At 30.1% G+C, this 27,811-nt stretch overlaps 1 protein-coding gene across 2 annotated transcripts; it reads right to left on the minus strand.

The window, feature by feature from the left end:
* On the minus strand, positions 1–27,789 carry LOC111631733 (CWF19-like protein 2). Of its 2 annotated transcripts, none has more exons than XM_023376039.1 (7): positions 27,647–27,789; positions 20,403–20,480; positions 12,678–12,731; positions 12,413–12,523; positions 5,812–6,030; positions 1,622–1,930; positions 1–217 (listed from the first exon to the last, which is right to left on the minus strand). In XM_023376039.1, exons 1-7 carry the CDS (start codon positions 27,755–27,757, stop codon positions 209–211), a joined length of 891 nt encoding a protein of 296 aa, XP_023231807.1. In that variant the 5' UTR covers positions 27,758–27,789; the 3' UTR covers positions 1–208. The 2 variants fall into 2 exon arrangements, with proteins under 2 accessions (XP_023231807.1, XP_023231806.1); XM_023376038.1 differs by lacking the exon at positions 12,678–12,731 and adding an exon at positions 16,099–16,152.
* Positions 27,790–27,811: the final 22 nt, after the last annotated feature.

Here is a 27,811-nt window from a genome sequence, read left to right on the forward strand (position 1 = left end):
GATTTCCAGATATTTAACAAAATTTTAAACTAATAGATATTATTTTTGAAACAGTAACTGTTTTAATTAACAAATTAATTTTATACAACAGTTTAATTCAATTGCTTTACAAATATTCAACTACTTAGTTTTTCCAAGGGAAACAAATGTTTCTTCATATGGATGCTGTCTAAACAGAACTGACACTTCCCAAGGGCCGAAGATGTTCTCATCTGTTCTGTAAATAATTAAAAATTATATTATTTTAAATATATGACTTCATACAAAAATGTTATTAAAAAAACAAAAATAAAAGAAATGTGATATAAATTCCAGCAATAAACTTATTGTATTAAACATACAAAAAAAAACTATTCTGATTTTATGTACAACACAATTTTTGATGCTATACATTAGTAGTTCTCAACCCTTCTGAGGTTGCGGAACACCATTCAGATACTTTTTTTTTAGCATCAATGTGTTCAAAAATCGACAAACAATTCAGTGTTTACTATTCTCATGAAGCAATAAACTTATAAACTTTATTGTCTGGTGTAAAATAGTAAACGTGAAATTGTCTGTCAATAAATTAATCTGTTGTAGTACATTTGAATAAATTTGCAATAAAAACTTTGAATTAAAACAATTGAAAAGATATAAAGAACATTTAATGAATATTTATTATAATTTTTATTTGTTTGTGGCAATTCAACACGAGATCTGCCAAGGGGAATGCCTTCCAGGAGGATTTTCTGTGGGAAACTGATCCTTATGTGAGATCGAGAGCCTGATTTTTCTCTAATTTAAGGAATGTTAACCCTTTTCTCCATCACAATCATTAAGAAAATATCACACAGAAAAAGGATTGAATGTCACCCTTCTCATCAACAACTGTTAAGAAATTATAACAATCTATTGTTAAAAGATGAGAATATCAACATTTGACCAAATAAACAGGATGAATCTAATATTACACTATCTGCTCCGTTCAGACGACATCTTATTGTCTTCCCGGGTCACCTATGATCCAACCCCTCCAAAACCAACCTTCGTCTCCAAAACATTTGATCACCTGATCATTCTCCCAGGCCAAAAGAGAATATAAGGACAACACATCCCAATTTCAGGATGATCATCCATTGGGAACAACCTCTCCCTAATCAGACTGTCCCGAGAAGATCACCATTCACCAAACCTTGATCACAAAAACGGGAAAGAGGTAGGATGCTTCACCTACTTTTGTAAACTCTCTCTTGGCTCCATAATAGCTTATTCTATCTACTAAAATTCACCAATAACATATCTCCTTTATACGTGACTCATTAATTGCTATTATAACCGAACTCCTGTAATCTTAGTTTAGATTTTAGTTATTCATTAACATTTTATTCTTATTAAGTTTGTTAATGGTGTATGTTATTCGTAGATAGCATATGGCCAGGAAGTGAAAAGATTATGAAAAAGCATCACTTTCGGCATGAAGAACATATAAGGAGAAATGTTTTCAAGTAAAAGTTAACAGTTATCAAATGACAATCAATTATATATATGACAAAATTGTATAAATTTGACAACTAAAATTGAGAACTTAAATGATTTTTTTGAAATAACTTTATTTGAATATAAATTCTTAAAATTTTACCTCAACTTGATATTTATTGTGATTCTTCATCCATTTTGGTGCAACTTTAGTAAATTTTGGTTCACTAGTTGACGTAAAATTATGATTATAACTGTCTACACTTCCATCAATTTTCTTAAATTGCTTTTTATAACTTTTGTACGCATCACTTTTATTTTTCTTAAACTGACCAAATATCGTGTTCCGACTTCTATCTCTAAATGATTCTCTTCTATATTCTCTTTTCTTCTTAGTTTGCCTTGTATCAAATCTATTTTCTCTTGCTTTGTTTTCAGCCTCAGCAAGTAATTTTTCTAGCTTTTCTAATGACTAAAAAACAATATTATAAAAACTACAATTAATTAAAGTTAACGTAGCCTATATGGGAAAGTTGGAATTTAATTTCAAATCATTTATATCATTATTCAAGTATGATAACTGAAAAAATTGTAAGACATGATATATAAATATGAAATTGAATTAGTCATTTTTTCACTATCAATAATCAGTCACTAGTACAAGTCGACCCCCCTATAACACTGTTGATTATTCTGTTTTATATGAGTTCCATGTTGTACGAGTCACTTAGATTTTACAAATACGTGAGCCGGGCTGTGAACAGCTCATGTATTTCTAAAATCTAAGTGACTCGTACAACATGGAATTCATATAAAACGGAATAATCAACAGTGTTATAGGGGGTCGACTGTACTTTGAGTTACATTCCTACCTCGTACATCAACAATGACGTCAAGAACTAAATCTTCATTCTCTGACAAGACAGCTGGAAACATTACAACACTGTTAGGCTCACCTACACTTTCATCCCCAAGATTGACACTACTGTGATTCTTTGCATTTTACTGTGATTCTTTGCACTTTTACCTTAGTTACACCCTCACTTAGCTACTTACAGGACACGGCAACTTTAAGCAATACTTCCATAGATTGAACCTTGGGGACAATCCACAATGCGATTGTGTTATTCAGGAGGACCAAACACCACTTCACTTAGTTTTTCGCTGCAATACGTACAATCACATTAGGGATAGTTTAATGAGAGCTACTATTCTTGAAGGATACAATTGGCCTTGCAACCTGCACCAACTCATTCACATGCGTATAATGCACCATTATCTCCTCGCATTCATATCCCTTAGTGGGGCTCTTGAGAGCACTCACTCTGTAGGCACGGGTAGCAATCAGCTTTCCCTTGCTTTGTTTCAACTGTCAGTATATAGCTGCCTTTCAACTTTGTATTTTAATTCTTATTTCCATCTTCTTTTTCAGACTAAATTTGGTTAGTTTAAGTTAGTCCTAGTAGTAAGTTAGATTAGGGACTTGGTTTCCGGATAGGTTAGGTTAAATTAGATTAAGGTTGTTATCTTTAGTCATCTGGTTAGCTTCGTCCTAGGTTATGGTAGGTTAGTTTAGTTAGTGAATAAGTTAATGTCTAAAAAAAATTGGGGTCTTGCTCGTTCGTCTTGTCTAGTTTGCCACTGTGTTCGTTTGTTTTCACACTGTCTGTCTAGCTGCTAATAGTATTAAGATTTGCACTTGTGTTCAGTTTTATTAGTATTAAGTAGATATAAGTCTTCCTACTAACAACCACTTGGCACTAACTTCTACACTTAGCTATACATGGCAGCACTCAATTATTGGTGTTCGCTACACTCATGTTTTCTTTTTAACCCTTTGGGGAACTACGGCAATGCAGCCTAAAGACTGCATGCCAACATCAAACAAAGAGGGTACAGTAGCCATACGTATGCAATTCAGGGGGGACCCTACCTTTCTCTACAGTCTAACTCCTCTTTCTCCCCCTTTCTCTTATCCTATTTTCCACCAGCTAAACACCTTGTATACAGCCAATGTCTTTCATGTATATATGAATAATCAGTACACATGCCAATCTGTTCCTTGTCACATTCAACAAGCAATTATTTATTGTGATATCATCACAATGCCAGGTTGCAATTTTTAATCATATTTTTAATTTATTTAATTTAAAATATATGCTCTCCATCTCAAATTCGTAGTGTCCTGCCCCTGTACAACATATTTTTCCTTTAACAATAGAGTTGTGCCGATCATCTAACTAACACCTTTTGAGGAAGAATTTTTGAATCAAATTAACATGACTTCCAGTTTGCATTGGAAGTTCGTATATAGTTAATCGGGTCCTCCTGCCCCTAAGGTTTCCATATCTGTTCTTGAATTATATCTATCTAACTTTGTTCTTGAGATTAAGGAAGGATAGACACCAGATGTACGACAGTGGGCATTTATAAGTTTACAATTTTTTCAAATTGCAGTTCAACAATGTATTAGTTTGTATATGTTTTCATTATAGACGTTTTAAAAACTTGAAATTTTAAATATAAAAATATATAAATAATAATAGTTTAAAAACTATTTCAGTGGGGTCAGAAATTGAATTAGTTTAAAAATATAAAATACAAGAAAAACTCATCCTGTTCAGACTTTAGAGGTGATTAAATACATTCAAACAACACTTAAATCAAGAAAGGATAGTATTTTAATAGTATTACTATTAAAATAAAAATTAAATAACATTTTTCAATAATAAATAAAAAACATATAAATAATAGTATTTAAATAATGGCATTAATGTTGATGCATGTTGCAATAGATTTGTAAACTATAAATACACTGCACGTGAATTGAATTGTATTATTGCGGCCGAGATTGAAGTGTCGTCACTTTGGCAAATTGCATTTGATAGATAACTTATAATTACACTTAAACTCAATTATAATGAGCATTAAGGGACCAGCAAGATTTCCTCTTTATAAACATTACTCATTATATCCATGAAGAACAGTGATGTAACTAGGGGGAGAATGGGTGGCTGCTTTGGGTAAAAATATGTAGAGTGCATCCTGCAAGCAANATAAAGCAATTATCAATTTTAAAATTTGTAGATAAAAAGACTAATTAATAATATGCCTGATTTCAGTTAGTATTATCTTTAATTACAAAAAAGCAAATTGTCTTTAATGTTAATTATATTGTAGTGTATAATGTATTTTTATTAATACAGTAGAGTTTAAGATTTGTACATAAATATACGATAATACTAATTAATAATATGCCTGATTTCAGTTAGTCTTTTTTTTATCTTCAAATCTTAAAATTGATGATTGCTTTATTTTTCGATAATGTCGATACTGTAGAAGATGACAAAGAAAACTACAACTTTCTACACACTGACGTTTTTAGTACCATGTTATAACTCACAACTAATTTCTACTTTTTCGTAAACTGAGGGGCATTTCCTTTTCTTAATAAACATCTTTCTCATTCTAACTAGAGTTTATGGTAATTTTACTGTCATAGTGACAATTAGGTAAATTGGCAGAGTAGGACCAGAAGTTAATCAAGAAAAAAGAGGATGGTCTCCAAAAAGAAAGGTTAGTAATAAATAGGACTGTAATCAATGCATGTCATAAAACTAAGCAACCCTTTCAATTTAATCTTTTCTAAGAATTTGGTATCTCATTTCTTATTACTTGAACAATTAAGAATGTTCATGTGTTTGCATAACTACCAAAAATTAGCATGGTATATCTGTGAAGCACCCTCATTACAACCGTGAAAAAATGCATGCAAATACGTGTAAAATTGTTATGGCGCTTTTCTCGTTATAACCGTGAACTCGTTATATCCATGTTTGTTATAACTGAATTCAACTGTATATGATGAAGTGCAAGTTTAAATAATCCTTTCTTGATTTAAGTGTTTGAATGTTTTTAATCACCTTTAAAATCAGAACAGGGTGAGAGTTTTCTCATGTATTTCATATTGTTAAGTTAATAAAAATATATAATTTACATATAAATATATTATTGTGAGTTTCCTATATATATATATAGGCACTGTATTTAATATAAGTATTGTAACAAAGTTACAAATCTGTCAATTTATTTATTATAAAATAAAGCGACATTAAANAAAAATATATAATTCATATTTCATATATAAATATATTACTGTGAGTTTATATATATATTTAGAGGCACTGTATTTAATATAAATACTGTAACAAAATTACAACTCTGTCAATTTATTTATTATAAAATATAAAATAAAGTGACATATTTTAAAAAATTTCATTAACTGTTTTAATATGTATATTTTAAAAAATAAAAATTATTATTTATAATTTAAAAATACATATCCTTAATTACCCCCCATCTTTCAGCAGCAACTTCTTCCATACTTCTATTTTCTTCTTCAGCCTGTTCTTTGATCCTTTTATAAGCTCTTCTTAACCAATTTAATCCTGCATCTCCAACAGTTTTTTCAGGCAAGACTCTTTCATTTGTACTTTCGTAAGAAGATTCAGAAGGAAGCCCAATTCCTCCATCTTTCCAATATGGATTTAATTCCCTTTCGTGTTGTCCTGGCTATAAAATAAAAAATATTCTTATTAAAATACAAAATTTTCCAGGACAGACTTTCTTCTTATATTTCTGAGAGCAAAAAAACTTATTTTTGTAGAACAGATGTTCTGAATTTAAGAAATTAATATTACAGCAATTTTGTTTTATTATGTAAATTAAAATTGAAAAATTTTCAGATATATTTTATAATAAAAATAAAATAAATTCTCAAAATTAAAATGATTTCATTATATAACATTCCTTTGAACATCATAAATAATTCTTAATTCATCCTGGAACTATATTGACTATCATGAGCAATATGTAAGTCCCATAATCATAAAAAAAAATATAAACAATAAAAACATTAATCTAAACAATAACAATAAAATTGAACTAATTAATACCATTGAAAATATACTAAACAAGTAAAACGGCGAAGCCATTTTTGGGATGAGACTATGTTTCGGAGAGCGTGAGCAATGCATGTGCAAATCTCGCACTCGTACCTTTTTGTAGAAACAGTCTCAGAATTTCATATTTTCTTTTGACCCAGTTCTCGGTCCCCTGACTACCTACAAGTCTGGTTTATTTTGTGTGTGCACCAAATACTCTGTGCCAAATTGCAACTCCTGACATGTAGTGAATTATTAATGACATCACATTATGAACAAAGCAAATTTAAGAAAATAGTTCTTTTTTTTTTTTAATAAAGTAAAAATTGCATTAAAGATACTAGACATATCTTCATATCTCTAAAGGTGTGCAGCCGTTGACGGCAGCGTGATTTTAGAGACGAGACATAGTCGTGTCTAAAAGAATATTTTTAATAGTGTTTCTGATTTATTTTAGATTATATTGAAATGCAACAATGTTAAATAAAGTATAAATGGAAACTTTATTTACTTTAGCATACATTCTCAAAATTAAAACCAATTATCCATCAATTCAATTTGCTTAACAATTAAGATAAGATATTTTTAATATCTGTATTAAAAAAGATAACAATTACAAACCCACGATGGATCTTGCTTTATATACCCCAATCAATGGGTAGTCCCACCCATACAAAAAGGCTTTGAATGGTCCACAATGTTCCAGAACATTCCACAACATTCGAGAGTGTTCTGGAATGTTCCACAATGACCTGGAATGTTCTTGAACGTTCCAGAACATTCTGGAATGCTGTGGAATGCTCTCGAATGTTCTGGACTGTTCTAGAAATTTCTAGAGGGCAAAACTTCCAGCCCTTATATTTTGAACAGCATGCCCTTCAGGTAAAAATGGGAACCTTCTTCATGGATGGGGGTAGAGGGCTACCACACCAAATAACTCCCTTGATCGTACTGGGACTCATTTTTGAGTTTTAGTGGCACACACATTGTACACTTACCTTTATAATATATATTGATGATTGATGATTATAACACACCTTTTTTTGTTGCTGAGATAGGTTGAAGATGTTAGTTTTAAAGAAAACTATTCTATAGGTCATCTTCAGGTTGAAATGGATTGGAACATGTGTTCCATAAGATGGAATACATACATTTAAATTCAAAAAATTGACAACAGAATAAAAAACAAACTCAGATATATTAATAAAAATAATGTTCCAGTAATATTACTTTGAACATTAAATAAATTATTAAGGTATAATTGATATAATGTGCGACTATAAACTAATGTATAAATTATGAGTTCATGGCAAACTTTTTGACTATAAACTTCCAAGCCAATGGTAGGAATTCTGCATCCCCTTGCATTTATGAATGCCTCTTCCAGTTTGCTCTTGTATATTTCAATTTTTTTGGCAGTCCTTGCTAATGTCGCCAAGTAATTGATAATGGACTCCAAAGAATCGCTCGGCATTGATAAAAATTAATAATTTCAAAAAATTTCCAAATCCCGAATATACAATTATTCACACTTACAAACTAGGATATACAAATTTGACTGGGAACGGTCGTCACGATACAACAGGTGGCTCCCACGTACCGACAGACAAAAGAAACTTATTCTAGCTTAGGATTAACTTAATTAAATAATACAAATATAGGGCCCAAAATTTAGAGAAAAATATAAGAGTAGCAGAATTATACAGAATGAAAGGTTCAAAGGGGTGACTGGTAATAGTAATCAAAAAAATCTCGGATCCATCCCTTAGTAATTTTCTTCTTTACGTGCTTGTCCTCACGTGTCCTCCATCCCCTAAAGTGTCCTTTCTTCCGGTTCAAATCTCTCTCCCGTCCACCACCAATCACCCCCCGACCAATGAAGTGTTGGCCCCTTTGTTTTAAGACAGATCAGACTACATGGGTTAACCAACCACATCGTGGTTAAGGAAATAAAAGCCAGAAGTACAATTTTTCCGTAAAAAAATGGTAACAGAGAATTAAAGGAAAAATATAAGTAACATGGCTTAATAAAGTCACACTAATGTTGGGGAGCACAAGGGTTTGACAATGTCCGCTTCATCCCATTTTACTATCGAGCCTTGAGTCTGCACCATCTGGGAAAGTACTATTGTGTTGGAACCTTTTCTGATGTTATATTTGTGTTCTTTGAGTCTTACTCCCAAATTCCTTGTTGTGACGCCGATATATTCTTTCTTGATTCCTAGCTGTACATTTTCGTAAGAAATCTTGTACACCCCTGCTTTTTCTTCTTTCTTGATGTCATATCCTTCCATAAAAATAAAATCTTGCATGGAAACACTATTGGAATTCATGTTCAGCACAAACCCCAAATTGATTCGTTACAACAACGAGGTAGTAGAGCTGGCTAACCTGATTTGCTACAAATTTTGTTTTTGCTTTAACGGCCAGACATACAGACAAAAATGGGGAGTTCCAATGGAACGTCCAATCTCAGGAATACTATGTGAGTTGGTCATTAGAAAACTGGAGAAAAGAGTTTGTGATTTCAGAAAAGATATTGTATACTTTAAAAGATATGTGGATGATATCTTTATCTTATGGAAGAATAACTGTAAGATAAATGAATTTGTTCATAGGATCAATGCTAACAACAATAGCCTAAAATTGAGAATGGAACAAAAAGTTATTTAACAGTACATTTTTTAGACATTAACATCCATATTATCTGCCTCATGGTTGTGGATAATTTAATTAATATAATTAACATCCAGTTTAAAAAAAAGGGCAGTTATCCACCAGTGTTTACATCCAGCCCGCTTTACATCCCCTCGCAATCAAATGATCCATATCATTATAAGCTGGGAGTATTCCGAGCTCTAATCAGAAGGACCTTTCTATATTGTGACAACGTTGTGGACAGAGCAAACGAAATCAACAGAACTGTACAAGTAGCCGAAGCCCTAGGATACAAAAAAGGCACAACAACAGGAATAGCTAAAAGATACGAGAGGAGCAAAGCAAGGGTCTCAAAGACATGATCCTAGTAAAATCACAAAGTTTACATACAACAGAAGTACGAAAGGCATTATTAAAGAAATTGCAGACCACAAGGAGTCAAGAATGATTCTGAAAAGAGATCTGAACCTATATAAAATTTTAAGAAATGACAAAGATAACATCAAGAAAGAAGAAAAAGCAGGGGTGTACAAGATTCCTTACGAAAACATACAGCTAGGAATCAAGAAAGAATATATTGGCGTCACAACAAGGAATTTGGGAGTAAGACTCAAAGAACACAAATATAACATCAGAAAAGGTTCCAACACAATAGTACTTTCCCAGATGGTGCAGACTCAAGGCTCGATAGTAAAATGGAATGAAACGGACATTGTCAAACCCTTGTGCTCCCCAACATTAGCAAGGACTGCCAAAAAAATTGAAATATACAAGAGCAAACTGGAAGAGGCATGCATAAATGTAAGGGATGCAGAATTCCTACCATTGGCTTGGAAGTTTATAGTCAAAAAGTTTGCCATGAACTCATAATTTATACATTAGTTTATAGTTGCACATTATATCAATTATACCTTAATAATTTATTTAATGTTCAAAGTAATATTACTGGAACATTATTTTTATTAATATATCTGAGTTTGTTTATTTTATTTCATATATATATTTTTATAAGTTACTCTAATGTTATTTTCTTGTTTTTTTATTCTGTTGGAATACATACATTTAAATTCAAAAAATTGACATCTTATGAAATGCAGATGTTCAATCTATTTCAACCTGAAAATGACCTACAAAATAGGTTGAAAACATCAGTTTTATTTAAAACTATCTCGGCAGCAAAAAAGGTATGTTATAATTGTCTAATTACAGTAGACTCCCATATAACATGCTCCTGTAAAACGCAAAGAAAAAATTGCAACTAGCACTCATACAACGCATAGAATAAAGTTAATGTTTTCACATAGTTTCAGATTTTTTGTTTAGAAAAACATACACTTACCAGTTGTTTATATTGGGTTGAGTCATAAATAAGTTTCGTTTTCTAAACTGAAATTTATTTGCCAATAAGATGTACAGTACAAGAATAGACTAATCTAACACACATTCACCATCACTTCTTGCCCTTTCAAATGTTCCATTTTAAATAAATTCAAAAACAATTTTTTATTACATTATTTACACTTCAGCGTTAAAATTTACAGACTACAGTAAAATCCTGATTATCCATGTGCAGATTATCCGTGCATGAATTTAATCTTTAAAAAATAATTATATGTGTATGTATTTTTTAAATAGTTGCTCGCTTTCATGTTTATGCATCCTATAAATGTGCACATGTTCGTATTTAGATGTTTGAAGCAGGTGGTGTGGTATCTAAGTCAGCTGGACTGGTTTTAGTTATGCCGCTTCTTTCATGCTGGACGTTTCTTTTCGGAGAAGAAAACGATAGTGAGTGCATTTATATAGTTTTGTTTAGTTGCATATTATAATACGTATTACAATTTATGATTTGATATAACTCTCCCACAAATACTTTTAGTGTAAAATTACATAACAAGATTTTTTTTTTAATTTTCAGGTAAGTACCCTTAAAATGCCTAATAATTGAAAGTAAATCGTACTTACTATAAAACAAAAACTAACATTAATTGAAAAATTTGAAAAAGGTGAATCTACATTGAATCTACATGTTGTATTTTAGAAATAAATAATTATAGTTTGGATTATCCATGTTTCTGGATCATCCGTGCCACCTCTCCCCACCATTAGCACGGATAATCAGGAGTTTACTATATTTGCTAATAGCCACTAATAAAACTCAATTGAACACAACACAACATCTGGCAAGTATATGACAGTCGTTTAACCTACCTGTTAACGTAACTTGTTTATGACTCAACCCAATATATGAACAGTGAAGCCAACAGTTTAAAAAAAAATTTTTTCGTTGTAAATAATCTTTGACCTCAGGTAGAAAACAGCAATAAAACCAATTTTTAAACATTTCACATGTAGTCCATGCTTTTTTATTAGCTTCCAGTGAACAGGAAGAGTTTATTTGTCTACATTTTTCATTACATGTGGATTTAATGTATGATTAATTAACATTGGCTTAGTTATATGTTCTCCAGCTGCATTAGAACACAAAAGTAAAGTCATCCTATCTTTTGATGCCTTGAAACCAGAAGCGGAAGTCTCATCTTTTGCAATATATGTTCTGTCGTGCATTTTTTTCCAATATAAAGCAAATTCATCGACATTATAGACTTTATCGACATTACAGACATAATTGCCTTCCTCTAATTTTGGAAAAATGTTCGAGAAATCTTTTACCCTTTGTGATAACAGTTAAAATTTAGAGGCATATTTAAACTTGCATAAATTGATCTAATAATGAATATTCCCTATAATGCACTTTCCTACAACGTGGAATGTATCCCCCGTGTTATTCGGGACTCTATTGTATTTGCTGAGCACGTTCTTTTATATTTTATAAATACTCCAAAATATTTTTAGACTACAGAAATGTTATGAAATGAAATTAAATATAAGCAAATTATCTTTGCATATATTTTATTTTAAACAAAACATTTTTTTTTAACTTAATAATAATCTTGAATTTTAATGTTTTTATTAAGTTATAGATCATTGTTGCATATAAATGGATACAAATTTATGCAATGGATGATATATTTATTCAATTACTTAACAATTATTATTTTATAATGTCTTCCAAAACAAATGCTACCACTTTAAATTATTATAGTTACTTGAACAGATTTCAAACGTTTTAATGTATATTACAATGTTCTCAGATAATAATTAAAATAACAATAATAATTTAAAATGGTAATATTCTTTTACACCCTGCATTCTTTATATGATAAAATAATTTATATATATAACATACTTTAGAATTATTTTATGAATTTAATGTTTCAATTGTTTAAACTTATTCTATGCCAGTAATAAATAAATTGGAATTTAATTAAATTTAAAAACCTTGTTACTACCTTATAAATTGTTGAGAGAGACTGAGGTTCATTTTCTTTTTTATTTCTTTTTTTAAGTTCTTTATTGCTTACAGTTGGAATAAATGCTGTTATGTTCATCCACTCATCTCTCTAAAATTCAGAAATAGATATAATTAAATTAATAACTAAACTAGAAATAATTATGATATGCAAAAATAAACAAAAACAGATGTAGATAATTTATATTATTTCATCAGTTAGAAAAATCATTATCATACAAATGCATTGAAAATTATTGATTTACCTTTTCATTTGTAGCTGTAGAAGCTTCTACCCATTCTTGTTCAGATTCACTTTCCTGAAAATATTATTATTAAACTATATATATAGTTTTATTTTAATATTACTTAATTTAAAGATATAAACTATATTAATTAATATTTCTAAATAAAATCAAATAAATTAAAATAATTAAAAGCTTAGAATGAATGAAGTTTACAACTTGTTTAAAGTCATTCTGGATTCATACGGAATATTATTTTTCTTGCATATATTTATATATACAGTATATACTGTATATGTGAGATAATCAGAAAGTAATTTTACAAGTTTAAAAGCAAAAACTCTGTTGACTGTAACTGCAATATAGATAGATATTAATAACCCAGAGTGGCAACACAAACAGAATGATACGTAAGTGCAGAATAGTTGTGATATAGCATTTCCAAATATTAGACTGATGAAGAAGTGCAAGAAGTTATTTGATTTTTTGGTAAAAAAGTTGTACTTGCTGAAAGAGGTTACTAGGAGAAAACTCCTTAGTCAAAGCATTATTCTCAGAATTATAAATTATAAGTATATTATTCTGCTCCATGGCAACATGATGTTTACTGCAATGTTTCAATGAAAAGTTCATCTTTATCCTCTCCGTACAGACCATACCTGACTCCATCTGACTTTCATGTTTTCCCACATTTGAAATACATGCTAATGAATACATGACTGCATAACTGAAAACCATTGTTGCTAGGTGGCTGCAGCAACAGGAACACAAATTTTTTGAGGGCAAAATGAACAAGCTTGTTATATATTACAATAAATGACTGAACAATTGTGTTTTTCTTTAGAAAAAATACATTGCTTGAAGATACATTCCATGTTTGCTATAATAAAAGTATTTGCTTGTGTTATTGATTTTGTAATGTTACTTTTTAAGAAAGTACTTTTTTACATTCAGACTACATACCATCACAAAAGTCAGCTAGCTCAATTACACAGATTACTGTACCGATTAGCTAACTCACAATTGCTGCATTCAGCAGACTCAACAGTTCCAGAGTTGTTGAGTATTTCTCTGCTGAATGCCTCTACAATAGTGCTATACGCTATACTCAATAGTGCTATACTCATTTACGCTATTGTACAATAGTACAATAGCATAAATGAAAGATGCTACTAAATGTGATGTTTGGCATTTTGACATCACATTTAGTAGCATCTTTCATTTACGCTACCTATCGCTAGCTGAAACTGACCAATGGTGGCTGTTTCCTGTTACAACACATATGTCACTCATCATTCAGATATAACAACATAACAGCTACTGATCGAAACATCTTTGCTCAGCTACAACTGTTGACTTTGCAGAACACAGCCAATGAATCTGACCAACATAAGTGAAAAGTGGGAAACAACATCCTGATCTGAAACATACATAGAAAAAGAAGTCACAAGCTAGCTACCTCAGATTCAAAGCAGAATGCTTCCAACATGATACAATAATACTGGGCAACTTAAGCCATATTAATAATGTAAAAAAAGTCCAGCAACAAGTTGCATAACTTTCCCAGCAATAAAGTTAAAAATGTGTATGGCACCTTCTGTTATGAGATTCTATTTTAAAAAGTTTTTATATTAATAATTATTATAAAATGGCAATAAACTTAATTTTGAGGGTGAGGGTGAGGTTTATAAAAATTGTAAATGTTAATAACAAATAAAATCATCATTAAGTCCAACCCCTCTTTAGATACGACACGACACTCCTTAACTCCCCACCCGACCTTTAACCACAAAAATTTAATAACATCAATGTCCCTAATACACAAATTTCCCTGCAAAATTTTAGAAAATTTCTGACAAAAGGCACAGGAGCTTCAAAGTGGGTAAACAAAACTGTGCCTGCACACACACACAGACAAAACCACACAAACACCCATAATACAGAAAAACTCCCAAATCTTTTTGCATTTCTTGACAATTCAAGGTCCTGAGTCCAAAAATATAAAAATCTTGGAAAGGGGTAATTTTTCGACCGATTGCAATATTTTCTATTATATATAAGAGCTGGAAAAGTAATAACTTACAGTATATTTATAATTATGTGAAAGAAAAAGTNGCTGCGGATCCGCAAGTACTCAATTAACTTTCTAAATAATGGTGCAAAAGTCTACGTTGTCGGAGTTGCTGCGTTTCTACGTGTGCTATCGCTTGGTGGCGAGGGTGACGTTGCCGTTCAACGTGGCACATGCTACACCCCCTCTCTACACCGCACTGCCTGCCCTTTTACATCTGCTGATCTAATTGCCAGTTGACTTTCCATTCTTGCTAAATAAAATGTCTTTGCGCTAAATAAAATAAGTAACTCCTCTCCTAGTCCTGGCGCATAATTCTAATTTATGGTCGGTTGTGAAGTCAATGAATCATGTGACGGAACGATCTCAGTTTAAGCCTATGGAGAGCTGCAGCCTCGCGGCTTGTCCACGAAACCTAACCTATAAACTGGCCGTAAAAGCTCTCTGTAGAAGAGAGTCAAGTTTGATAACTGCTGACAACCCTGAAATTTATCTTAGACAAACTAAAAAGCCAGGACACAAGCCAGAACGCAAAAGAATCAGAGAATGGCATCTTATCGAGATCACAGGGATGCTGATTTACATACAGAACCTGAAAAACTATAACCAAAAAATTAGAAAGCACGATTATTCTTTCACAATACCAAAAAAAATGTAATGCGCCAGGAGATGAAAAATATGCTGAATCGAGTAAATACATATGTAGCGGAACCAGCAGCAATGGCTGAGGATATTATGAAAACAGAAAACAATGATCCAGATAACTCGCATTCATTCCCTGAATTTCACATTGGAATAAGAATCGGAGATCCAACTAGAGCGTGAGAAAGAAAACTTCATGAAACGAAAAGAAACTAGTATTGAGAAGGATTATGATAAGTTATTAAAAAGGAAATGGCTGTTTACGAACGTGAGGGAGTCAAAGGTAAAAACTTATCTTTAATTTATGATTATTTGATGACCCTGAAACCAACTAGCATAGAGGCAGAAAGAGCCTTCTCCGCAGCAGGATATATATGCAGTTCATTAAGAAGTAGGTTGGAAGACAACACCATCAATACCATTTGTTTCTTGAGATCCTACTTCCAGAAAAGTCAAAAAAATAACAGAAGTGATTGATTTAATTTTATTTAATCCTTTAAAATACTTTATTCAAGGCAAGACTAATATTTTATAACTTCTACTCTAATTCTATTAAGTAAGAGTTTTTAACTTTTATTCTATAAGTATTTAGTGGGCTNTAAATTAATAACTAAACTAGAAATAATTATGATATGCAAAAATAAACAAAAACAGATGTAGATAATTTATATTATTTTATCAATTAGAAAAATCATTATCATACAAATGCATTGAAAATTATTGATTTACCTTTTCATTTGTAGCTGTAGAAGCTTCTACCCATTCTTGTTCAGATTCACTTTCCTGAAAATATTATTATTAAACTATATATATAGTTTTATTTTAATATTACTTAATTTAAAGATATAAACTATATTAATTAATATTTCTAAATAAAATCAAACAAATTAAAATAACGTTTTATAATTAAAAGCTTAGAATGAATGAAGTTTACAACTTGTTAGTCATTCTGGATTCATATGGAATATTATTTTTCTTGCATATATTTATATATACAGTATATACTGTATATGTGAGATAATCAGAAAGTAATTTTACAAGTTTAAAAGCAAAAACTCTGTTGACTGTAACTGCAATATAGATAGATATTAATAACCCAGAGTGGCAACACAAACAGAATGATACGTAAGTGCAGAATAGTTGTGATATAGCATTTCCAAATATTAGACTGATGAAGAAGTGCAAGAAGTTATTTGATTTTTTGGTAAAAAAGTTGTACTTGCTGAAAGAGGTTACTAGGAGAAAACTCCTTAGTCAAAGCATTATTCTCAGAAATAATTATAAATTATAAATATATTATTCTGCTCCAAGGCAACATGATGTTTATTGCAGTGTTTCAATGGGAAGTTCATTAGCCTCTCCATACAGACCATACCCGACTCCATCTGACTTTCATGTTTTCCCACATTTGAAATACATGCTAATGAATACATGACTGAATAACTGAAAACCATTGTTGCTAGGTGACTGCAGCAACAGGAACACAAATTTTTTGAGGTTCAAAATGAACAAGCTTGTTATATGTTACAATAAATGACTGAACAATTGTGTTTTTCCGTAGAAAAAATACATTGCTTGAAGATACATTCCATGTTTGCTATAATAAAAGTATTTGCTTGTGTTATTATTTTGTAATGTTACTTTTTAAGAAAGTACTTTTTTACATTCAGACTACATACCATCACAAAAGTCAGCTAGCTCAATTACACAGATTACTGTACTGATTAGCTAACTCACAATTGCTGCATTCAGCAGACTCAACAGTTTCAGAGTTGTTGAGTATTTCTCTGCTGAATGCCTCTACAATAGTGCTATTTCAGAACATGTTTGGTATTTTGACATCACATTTAGTAGCATCTTTCATTTACGCTACCTATCGCTAGCTGAAACTGACCAATGGTGGCTGTTTCCTGTTACAACACATATGTCACTCATCATTCAGATATAACAACATAACAGCTACTGATCGAAACATCTTTGCTCAGCTACAACTGTTGACTTTGCAGAACACAGCCAATGAATCTGACCAACATAAGTGAAAAGTGGGAAACAACATCCTGATCTGAAACATACATAGAAAAAGAAGTCACAAGCTAGCTACCTCAGATTCAAAGCAGAATGCTTCCAACATGATACAATAATACTGGGCAACTTAAGCCATATTAATAATGTAAAAAAAGTCCAGCAACAAGTTGCATAACTTTCCCAGCAATAAAGTTAAAAATGTGTATGGCACCTTCTGTTATGAGATTCTATTTTAAAAAGTTTTTATATTAATAATTATTATAAAATGGCAATAAACTTAATTTTGAGGGTGAGGGTGAGGTTTATAAAAATTGTAAATGTTAATAACAAATAAAATCATCATTAAGTCCAACCCCTCTTTAGATACGACACGACACTCCTTAACTCCCCACCCGACCTTTAACCACAAAAATTTAATAACATCAATGTCCCTAATACACAAATTTCCCTGCAAAATTTTAGAAAATTTCTGACAAAAGGCACAGGAGCTTCAAAGTGGGTAAACAAAACTGTGCCTGCACACACACACAGAGAAAACCACACAAACACCCATAATACAGAAAAACTCCCAAATCTTTTTGCATTTCTTGACAATTCAAGGTCCTGAGTCCAAAAATATAAAAATCTTGGAAAGGGGTAATTTTTCGACCGATTGCAATATTTTCTATTATATATAAGAGCTGGAAAAGTAATAACTTACAGTATATTTATAATTATGTGAAAGAAAAAGTAAAAAAATCTATTAATATCTTTTATATATTAAAACTGACAACATTTATTATAGCAGTGTTGTTTAGATAATTCTAAATTTCATATGAAACATTCTATCATGTAAATTATACTATCAATTACAAAAATCATATAGCTGCATATATCTAATTCCTTCAATTTTGAATATAAAGTTTTAAAAGTTTCATTAAAATTTCTTCATTATTCTCATGTTTTTAATGTAATACAGAAAATAAATGAACTATTCATATTACAATATTTCTAGTATACTGTTAAGAAGTGAACGATAAATAAATTCGTATTATCATATTGACACAAGGAGAATACTATCTACCGATACCATTAATGAAATTATTAAATTAGCACAGAATATATACACTTAATTATAAAAAAATTTTGTAAATAGATTACTATATGCACTCTAGCAGACCCACAGGTTTAAACTACACAAGTTTGACTAAACCTTTGGGTCTACCAGACTTAAAATCCATAATTCTTAAATAAACCCACATTTTCTACAAATTACTGTAAACAACCTATTGCAAATTTAAACTGTATAAATTATTGAGCCATATTTCTTGTCATCTGTTACTTTTTCAGAATTATTTTTTGGTTTTTATTTACTGATACCTGTGGCCATTCACACTAACGCATACAAAATAAACCCATAGATTCAAATAACATCACAAGCTTGAATAAATTACACCCAAATGGATTAAATAATATAAATATATAGACCCATAATTATCCAAAGGCATATGTTATGCATAAGACAACTGATTATTTTAATAACAACAATAATCGGTAAATAAACTAAAATATAGTACTGTAATACAGTGGTGCCTCGTATAACGTACTTAATCCGTTACAGGTGAACGTCCGTTAAGTGAAAAGTCCGTTATACGAAACGCATTTTCCCATAGAAATACATGTTGAAACATATAATTCGTTCCGCAGCACAAAATAACCGTACTGTACCATAAAAAAAAAAAAAAATGAAAATGGAGCAGTCACCAATTATGCCGGGTAGTCAGATGTTGTGAGGAGGAGGTGGAGGATCACTTTATTCACACATTCATACAGATACAGACTTTTTACACATTGCAGCAGTCTCTTTTTATTGTTTTTTTAATCGGAGTCAGATTCAGGAGAGGCTACTGGGGCTTTCAGAGTCAACTCCTCTTGTTCCATCCTTTGTCTTTTGGCAGCTGGCTTCTTGAAAAACATGTCCAAAGTGGTCTGTTTCTCTCTCTTCTTCAACACCTGTCAGAAATGACGGGCAAGGGTGTCATTGTAGAGATCATTGATCCTGTTGGCCTCAGCTCCGTTTGCATAATGAGTGCTGGTAAACTCCTGAACCTCTCCCCATTTGACAAGGAAATTTTTGTCAACTTTTATTCCTTCTGATGATTTCTTGCTTTGTTTCAATTGAAATCACCTTTCTGTTTTTTTAGAAGCCATGATTTGCACAACACTTGAATAAATGTAAATACCCTGCACTGAGGTGATGTACGTAATAAACAAGGGAGCAAGCCGAATCCCAACAGGAGCTCTATACTTCAGATATACTAATATTTTCTAACAATATTAATATATTATAAAAATGGCAGATTGTCATTGGCAACGGCAAAAGAGTGGAAACGTCATTTGCACTTGTTCGCAGAAAGTCCATTGTTCTCCTAACGTAACTGCTGAACGGAAAGTCTGATGTTTGCAGCCAGTCCGTTGCTCGAGTCACGTAACGGCCAAACAGAAAGTCTGTTGTTCGCAACGTCCGTTATTCGAGGCATACATTATACGAGGCACCACTGTATAATTAATTATCAATAGAAGTTTTAAAGCTCCACAAAGCAAACAATTTAAAAAAGAAAAAAAAAATCAGAACATTTTATAATTTTTACATACATTCTGACAAATCTTATAGAAATATTTTAAATTATGTTTAAATAAATAAATTTTTTGAGTACTGTAATATTTTTCGAAGTTAAAGCCTAACTTACATTGATTACATTTTAAAATGTTTCTATTATTTCGACCTCCCGACTAAACATGATTAAATCATTTAATCAATGGTTTGGACAAAAAGATTAAGCATCAACTTTTTTTATTTCTTCTGAATATTTATGAATTATTTCTATCATTAAAGCAATTTATCAATGAAATTTTAGTAAAATATTGACCCATAAACACTCATTAATTAGAAATATCATCACATTACATTTAAACAGGAAAAGGATTTTAATAAAAAAAAAGGATATTAAAGTGAAATTAATACTTACAGATTCTGATGATGTGTTGTGTTTGCGTTTATCTTTCTTAGGATGTTTAGATTTCTTTTTGTGTTTTCTTTTTTCGTCCTATAAAATTTATAATTAAGCTTTAATTCAAAAAGTAATACAATCAATTCATTTAATTATTCTGAAAATAATTTTTAAAATAATATACAAATTACAATGATGATATATTTCATTAAACTTTTTACCAGTTTATAATATACAAGAATTAAATTGAAAAGTGTCAACTTTTGTACGCATTTACGTCAACAAAAATATTAATTAACCGAGATTAATTTTCATATTTGACTACAAGTAATTAAATATGTACAAACAAAATTACATCTGATCTTGTGGTTTAAAGGAATAAAAAATTATGTTTATGCAAAATGTCTAGACAAAAATACAGGATGTTTCCTCCAAACATCCCTAGTTTTGTGGATTAGATTTTTCGAAAAAGAAGAGTATATTACTGTAGAAAATGGTAATAGAAAGTGTTTTGGAAAAAGTTAGTTACCAAGTTAAATCAGTACAATTCCGCATATGCTCCTGACATGGCAAGTACAAATGCATCCTAATGTAGTCAGCATGCTAGGAGTCACACTGTTAATGGCATCTGTGATTCTTGTACACAGGGCTCTTATGTCTGATACTTTTGTATCATACACACAATCCTTGACATGCTCACAAAGAAAAATGTTCAAAGACATAATATCAGGTTAATTGAGCAGACCAAGGAATGGGGCTCTAGGGATCTAGACCATGTGACAATGGAAGTCAAGATCACCACCATGCAGCAACAGCATCCCTTTCAAGTGTATGCACATGAAATTTGGAGTATTAACCAACATTCTCCAACACATTTTATTCACATACCTGAACAAATGGATTTTACAGAACAGTTTAAAACTAGGGATGTTCAAGGGGAACATCTTGCATTTTTGGCTAGATGTATAAAACACTTTTGTTTCGTAATAAATATTTTTTAGCTTTGTAAAAATCATTAAAACATTCTATTTATTTTACTTTAAATTCATGTAAAATGAAGTTTTAACTTAATTTTTAAATACATATTTTTAAAAATTGTACTTTTTTAATTGTATATACATACATACATATATATATATGAAATGAACAAAGAAACAATGTATATTTTTTATAATAATGCTTAAAATGAATGACTTTTCTGTGGTAATAATATGTGTAAAGAACTTGCTTATCATTTGCATTATATAGAATCATTTGCATAAAAATTTACCATTATAGAATTGTGTTTCAAAATCTGCTATTTTTATTTTTTAAAAATTTAATTTCATTTCTGCAAAGTGCTCTTACTTTATGAAAAATATCATTAAAGCAGGAACAAAACTCATCGAGTGCAGATTTCCTTTGAATTTAAAAAAAGAAATAACAAAATGGCATTATATTAGAGCACGTTATATGAAATAAATTCAAAAAATAAAAAAATATTTTATTTATGTCATAGAGTTTATGTAAATAAATTTTTTTTATAAAATGTTAATTATTTTTTCATTAAATACAGGGTCTTTAAAATGAATGTTATCAATTTAAATTACTGTAATTATATTAATTATTATCTGAGAAGTATGCGATATATGCCAATCAATTGAGTTATTGTCTGAATTTCCAAATTGCATTCAAATGTCTTCTTTACTACCTTTAGGTAGTTCCGTAAATGAAAATGGCAACTTCCTAACGATATTTTGTGTTCTGCAGTTTGCAAAGTCAGAATCACTCATGACTGTGCAAAATGGGTAATCTGCAGGAGCTGTAGAATTCTGGCTGCTCTAGAAGGAGTGTCAATGGATATGCTGTAGTGAGCATAGAAAAAATTTGAGTATCAGTTGTGTGTGTGTCATGTGATATGAGGTGCACACAGTCGGAAATTAAATGGATAAATGTAAAACTTGGACAGTTTTCTAATGTTTTAATATATGTTCTTAGATAGTAATTAACATAATTACAATAATTCAAAATGGTGGCATTCGTTTTCAAAGATCCTGTATTAGTCTGTTTACTATAGTTGACATGTGAAAATAACAATTGAGGCAGAGTATTAGCAAAGCCTCTTCTACAAGGCTTACAGAATTGTGTTCATTCTCATAATCTGTTTAATTAATTTTGATTAAACTTTGCCATTTTTCATTAATTGTGATGAAGAACACAAAAATGTAATGAGGGTCTATTTAGATGTAAAAAATAGAAGTCATTTTCAATATAGAGATAGGCCTATTAAAGCAGGGTTTGCCAACAGGGTCAGTATTGACCTGTTAGGAGTCGATGAATGTTTGCCAATATAAAAAATTATTTTAAAATATTTAAAACTTTCCGGCTCTGCCTCAATTCTATCATATGACAAAGTCGTACAATGTCCTAGTTTTTAATATATATATAGTCGTAACTTCCAAATAAAAGATTCTTAATGGTAATATCTAAAAATACTACCATTAATTAAAAACGACATTCAATCATCAGCAATGTAACTACAAAAATAGTCTGAATTCAGAATTTAGAAGACAAAAACAAACATGAACAAATTAATCATTAAACAAAAAGATTTTGCTGAGAGACAGTCTTTGATTACCTAAAAACAAATTAGAAATTGAACTTAATAAATTCAGAATATTTTTGTATTTTTTTAAAATATATTTTTATTTTTTATATGCAATTTATATTAAGTAATTAAAAAAACTATGAAAAAATTAAAAATTATAAAAATGTAGTATTTTTATTTCATATCAATAGATGTATAAAAAGGATTGGATTGATGGCATATGGAAATGCAACACATAGATTATCTGACAAGGAAAATATGCCTCTCAGAATTTTCTATGGGAAATTGTCTCCTATTTAGGTGTTAGACGTGTGAAGAAAACCAGGAAAATAGCCAGTTATTTAGCTGATGACAAATTAATCATCAGGCAAAATAGCCGATTGTTTTATTAAAAAAATAACAACAGAATAAACGATAATGTTAGTTCTTGTTTCGGTTTTTATTACAGTTTTTAATTTCCTTTTAGTTTTACCTAGGAAATTAAAAACTTGTATTAAAGAACATGAATCTGCCATTAGGCTGAAATGTAAAAATTCTCCTTGGTATGAATATATCAAAAATAATAAATGTAACATTGATAAAACAAGTATTAAAATATTGTATAGAGAAAAAACATTATCAAAAAATAAAAATTGAAGAACATTATATGATCGTAAAAAATAAAAATTTACTTAATTAAAACACAGGATGTAAATTAGATGACTGTTGGTGTGATATCATACCTATGTCACACCTGCAATGAATACATGGAATATGCAGTCTGTGTGAATTTGTCATAAGTTTGGTCAAGAAAAATAACTTTAAGAAATCGGATAGATATTATAGCGTTTGTATGTTTAAAACATTTTATTTTAGAATTTTACAAGGTATATTTGTAATTTTTATTGTAAATACAATAATTTACGTGGTAAAAATGATTGCTACAATAAGCAATCATTTTTACCACGTATGTATTGGGGTGTTCTGGTTTTGTTGTAATGTAAGAGAGCTGTTGTTTCTCTAAGACTATTGCAATAAAATTCTTGTATGTATGTTTATAACCTAGATTGTACTAAAATAATTTGTAATTTTATTATTTTAGAACTGAAAAGGGCTTAATTTTAATAGAAGGCCAAAATGCATTTTGATAATTTATAAAACAGAATATTGTTAAATAAAAACATTTTTTATTGTCTTGAATTTTGTTTTATTGTCCTCAGATAAACAGTGACAATTGATGGATATTATGACAAGATTGTCATATTAAATATATGTAAACTAATTTAAAATATTTATTAGCCACCCTGTAAATATAAGGGAACTTTATTATTTGTCTTATTCTATTTTTGGTAATATTGTTTTATACATTGCTGACTTGCATATTACACATTCTTAAATAAGATTTTGCTTAACTGGTGTCTCTACCAATTTATTCAAAAATCCTTCCTAAATAATAGGGATATTCATTATCTAGCTTTCTGAAAAGTCATGAAAACATTGTTTCTCTTGACCTTGACTTCATTAGTACAGGTTCAGTGACAAAAGCCATTGGCTTAAAGGAAAACTACTTTGAATTACGCTTGAGTATCAAAATCCATCAACAGGACTAGTTGATGTATTTTTAAACTTACATAAATGGCACAACATAATTCTTTAAAAGACAATAATATTGACCTTTAAAATGTCCAATGAAGATAAAATGAAAATTGCAACAATTGCAGTTGACAATACTAAACAGTTTTAGGTTGTTACTGTCCTGAAATTGTCCTCTCCATATGCATGGTCATGATTAACAGCTTTTCTATAATTCAGCTTTTCTAAAAGCAAGAAAAGCCTCATTGCAAATATCCTTAAATTTTGATTTCTAACAAAGTTCTAGTTGAGAAATGTTGAGATAGCAGTTAAGATTTAACACAATTTAATCCCCCAAAATTCAAAATAACTGAAACAAATTGGAAAATAAATAATGTAAATAACTATAAATCAAAAACTCTCTTTTGCTATCTCACATGGACATAAGCAATAGAAGTTTATTTTGAAAGTAGTGTATTGTAAGAGTTTCTACACATTGCATGATAAAACCTGAGCCAGCAATGATTTATTTTTGATTCTATTGTGCCACACTGACTCTAGATTTTTTGCCACTCCCTTATACTTAAAAATTGGCACATAAATAATAAAGCTTATTTATATATTTTAAATACTAAATACAATTAATTAAAAATTTACTAATGTGAGGTATATAATAAGGACTTATCACAACAGTTATAATAAGCACAAACACCCAGGTATCAATGGAGTACAATTTAATAAAAACGAGAAGGGGTTACATTAAAATCGATTACATTAGCAATTAATATGAAATAACCAAAATGCATTTCAGACTATTGGAATAGTCCCTCTTCAGTTGGTATACATATAAAAGGTTATAATACTTAAAATTATACAAGACAAAGGAACCGTTAAATAGGTATGAACATTGAACAATAAATGAGTGTAAAGAAGACAGGCTTAAGGCGGCTTCATAATGTTACACGGTAGCTTGACGTAAGGGTTACTATTATAACCAGTATTAAACCAGTATTTTTCAATGTTCATACCTTTATAACGGTTCCTTTGTCTTGTATAATTTTAAGTATTATAATCTTTTATATGTATACCAACTGAAGAGGGACTATTCCGATAGTCCGAAATGCATTTTGGTTATTTCATGTTAATTGCTAATGTAATCGATTTTAATGTACACCCCTTCTTGTTTTTATTAAATGTACTCCATTGATACCTAGGTGTTTGTGCTTATTATAACTGGTGTGATAAGTCCTAATTATCTACCTCACATTAGTAGATTTTTAATTAATTTAATTATCCCAAGGGCAAAAAGCAATTTCTTTACTAAATACAATCTTTCAAAATTCAGATCTTTTAATTTTACAAGCAATTGTAATTTCTAAAATGATGCCTCTCATAAACCCTAAGGATATCCTTGCTTTGCTTGTGCCTGGATATTACATATTTATATAATTAGATTTTCTAATTTAGCAAGCAATTCTGTGAATGTATAAAAAAAGTTGTTACCATCATTTTTATCATTACATCAAAATATATTATTTTAAATCTATGTTAAAGTTTCAAAAATTCTCTTATTTTATAATATATTTGGATATTTAACACAAAGTAGGAAAAGTAAATATTTAGGCTATACACATACAAAAGATTATTTGGTTTTATATATCAGAAATATAGCAAATATGTATAAAAGATAATAAGTCTTAGAAAATGATTAATAATTAGTTTTGACATGAATTAAAACTGTTATATAAATGTGAAAATAACTTCCAATAAACTATATGCAGTGTAAGTAAATACAAATATTTGTGTTGCTAGAGGATAAAGTTTTTGCAGAAAATCTGAATATATTTTTCTAAACGCAACTAAGAGTTTAATTAAAAGACACGTAGTTTGAACATTACTTGAACTACAGTTTAATCTGAATATAATGTCCTCCTTAATAGCACTACGATTGTAAACTGTCAACAAATACTCCGGAACAGATTTTCGTTAATTGTTCAGTATTTTCAAAGTGATAAATGTGCAATTTTTCATTATAAATGACATTGTTATTACCAAATAACAGCTTTCAAACTTCAAACTTGTGTATACATCTCATTATTATATATGATTCTTATTGTTTAAGGTGATTTCACTTAGTACCAAATTGACAGACAAACAAATAATAACAGTAAGTCAAGGTTTAATTCTATTTAAATTCAATATCTGTAAATAGTTAACATTCATTGTCAATATAAAGACATCACGAAGATGATCTGTTATAAAATTGTGTCAATCTAGTTAATTTTGTGGATTCATTCACACGAGGAGTCATAACGTAGCGAATTTACTCAAACTAATCATATCGCCTGTTAGCGACTTAACTCCAAAATCCAATTTTGAGTTATAGCCAGCACGAGAATCCCAATCATTTCCAGTAAAATGTCATTATTCTACCAAAGTCTTCGAAACTTATTCAAGTAAAAAGCAGCAACCTAAACCAAAAACCAACAGAAAAAAAGTGTTTTTATGCTTTAGTGACATAGCTAAAATGTAAAAAGTTACATACCAGCTCAAAAGGCAAGAAAAATTAACCCGTTAGAAAAAGAAAAATCAATGGGATAACTCGAGTAGTCGAATAGGAATGAAAGGTCGAAATTCAACAAAAATTTTAAAAGCAATTATATCAAAACGGCATTTTTCGGAGTCACGTCTCCGACATTCTCGGCAGGCAATATAATTATCAAAAGAAAATGTATATTAAGCTTGCCGGATTAATAAAGACATTATACATTCAAATTATTGCTTTCAGTCTGGCAATTTATACATCAGAACTTGGTAGAAGTTAATTTTAGGTCATTCATTATAATGTTAATTAAGTGAAATTGTACAGGTATCAATAATTAAATATAATTTCTGGGTAGGTGTTACTTCTAGGTAATTTGTACACATGCAAATTACCTAAAAGTAGCTCCTACCCAGAAATTTGAAGTGTAAGTGAAGAAAACTGAATATAAATAAACAGAAATGTGTTTCAAATTAATTTAAATCCAACAATGTACAATTCATAAGTAGGCCTTCCATTAACATAATGTTTTAAATTAAATAAGCCCTACACAAAGAAAGAAAAAAAATAAGCATATTATACCTTATCGCCTAAACGATCCTTCCCCATGTTTATAAACAAAAACGAAAAAAAAATATTTAAAAATTCAATCAATTTCAAAGAACACGCACGCCACGTGACCGAAACAAACATGGAAATGACGTCACACAGGCCCGTAACGACGTCACAAGCGATTCTCGTCACCAG

This window comes from Centruroides sculpturatus, unplaced genomic scaffold (assembly GCF_000671375.1).
Source record: "Centruroides sculpturatus isolate CEXI.00-Female unplaced genomic scaffold, Cexi_2.0 scaffold756, whole genome shotgun sequence".
Lineage (NCBI taxonomy): Eukaryota > Metazoa > Arthropoda > Arachnida > Scorpiones > Buthidae > Centruroides > Centruroides sculpturatus.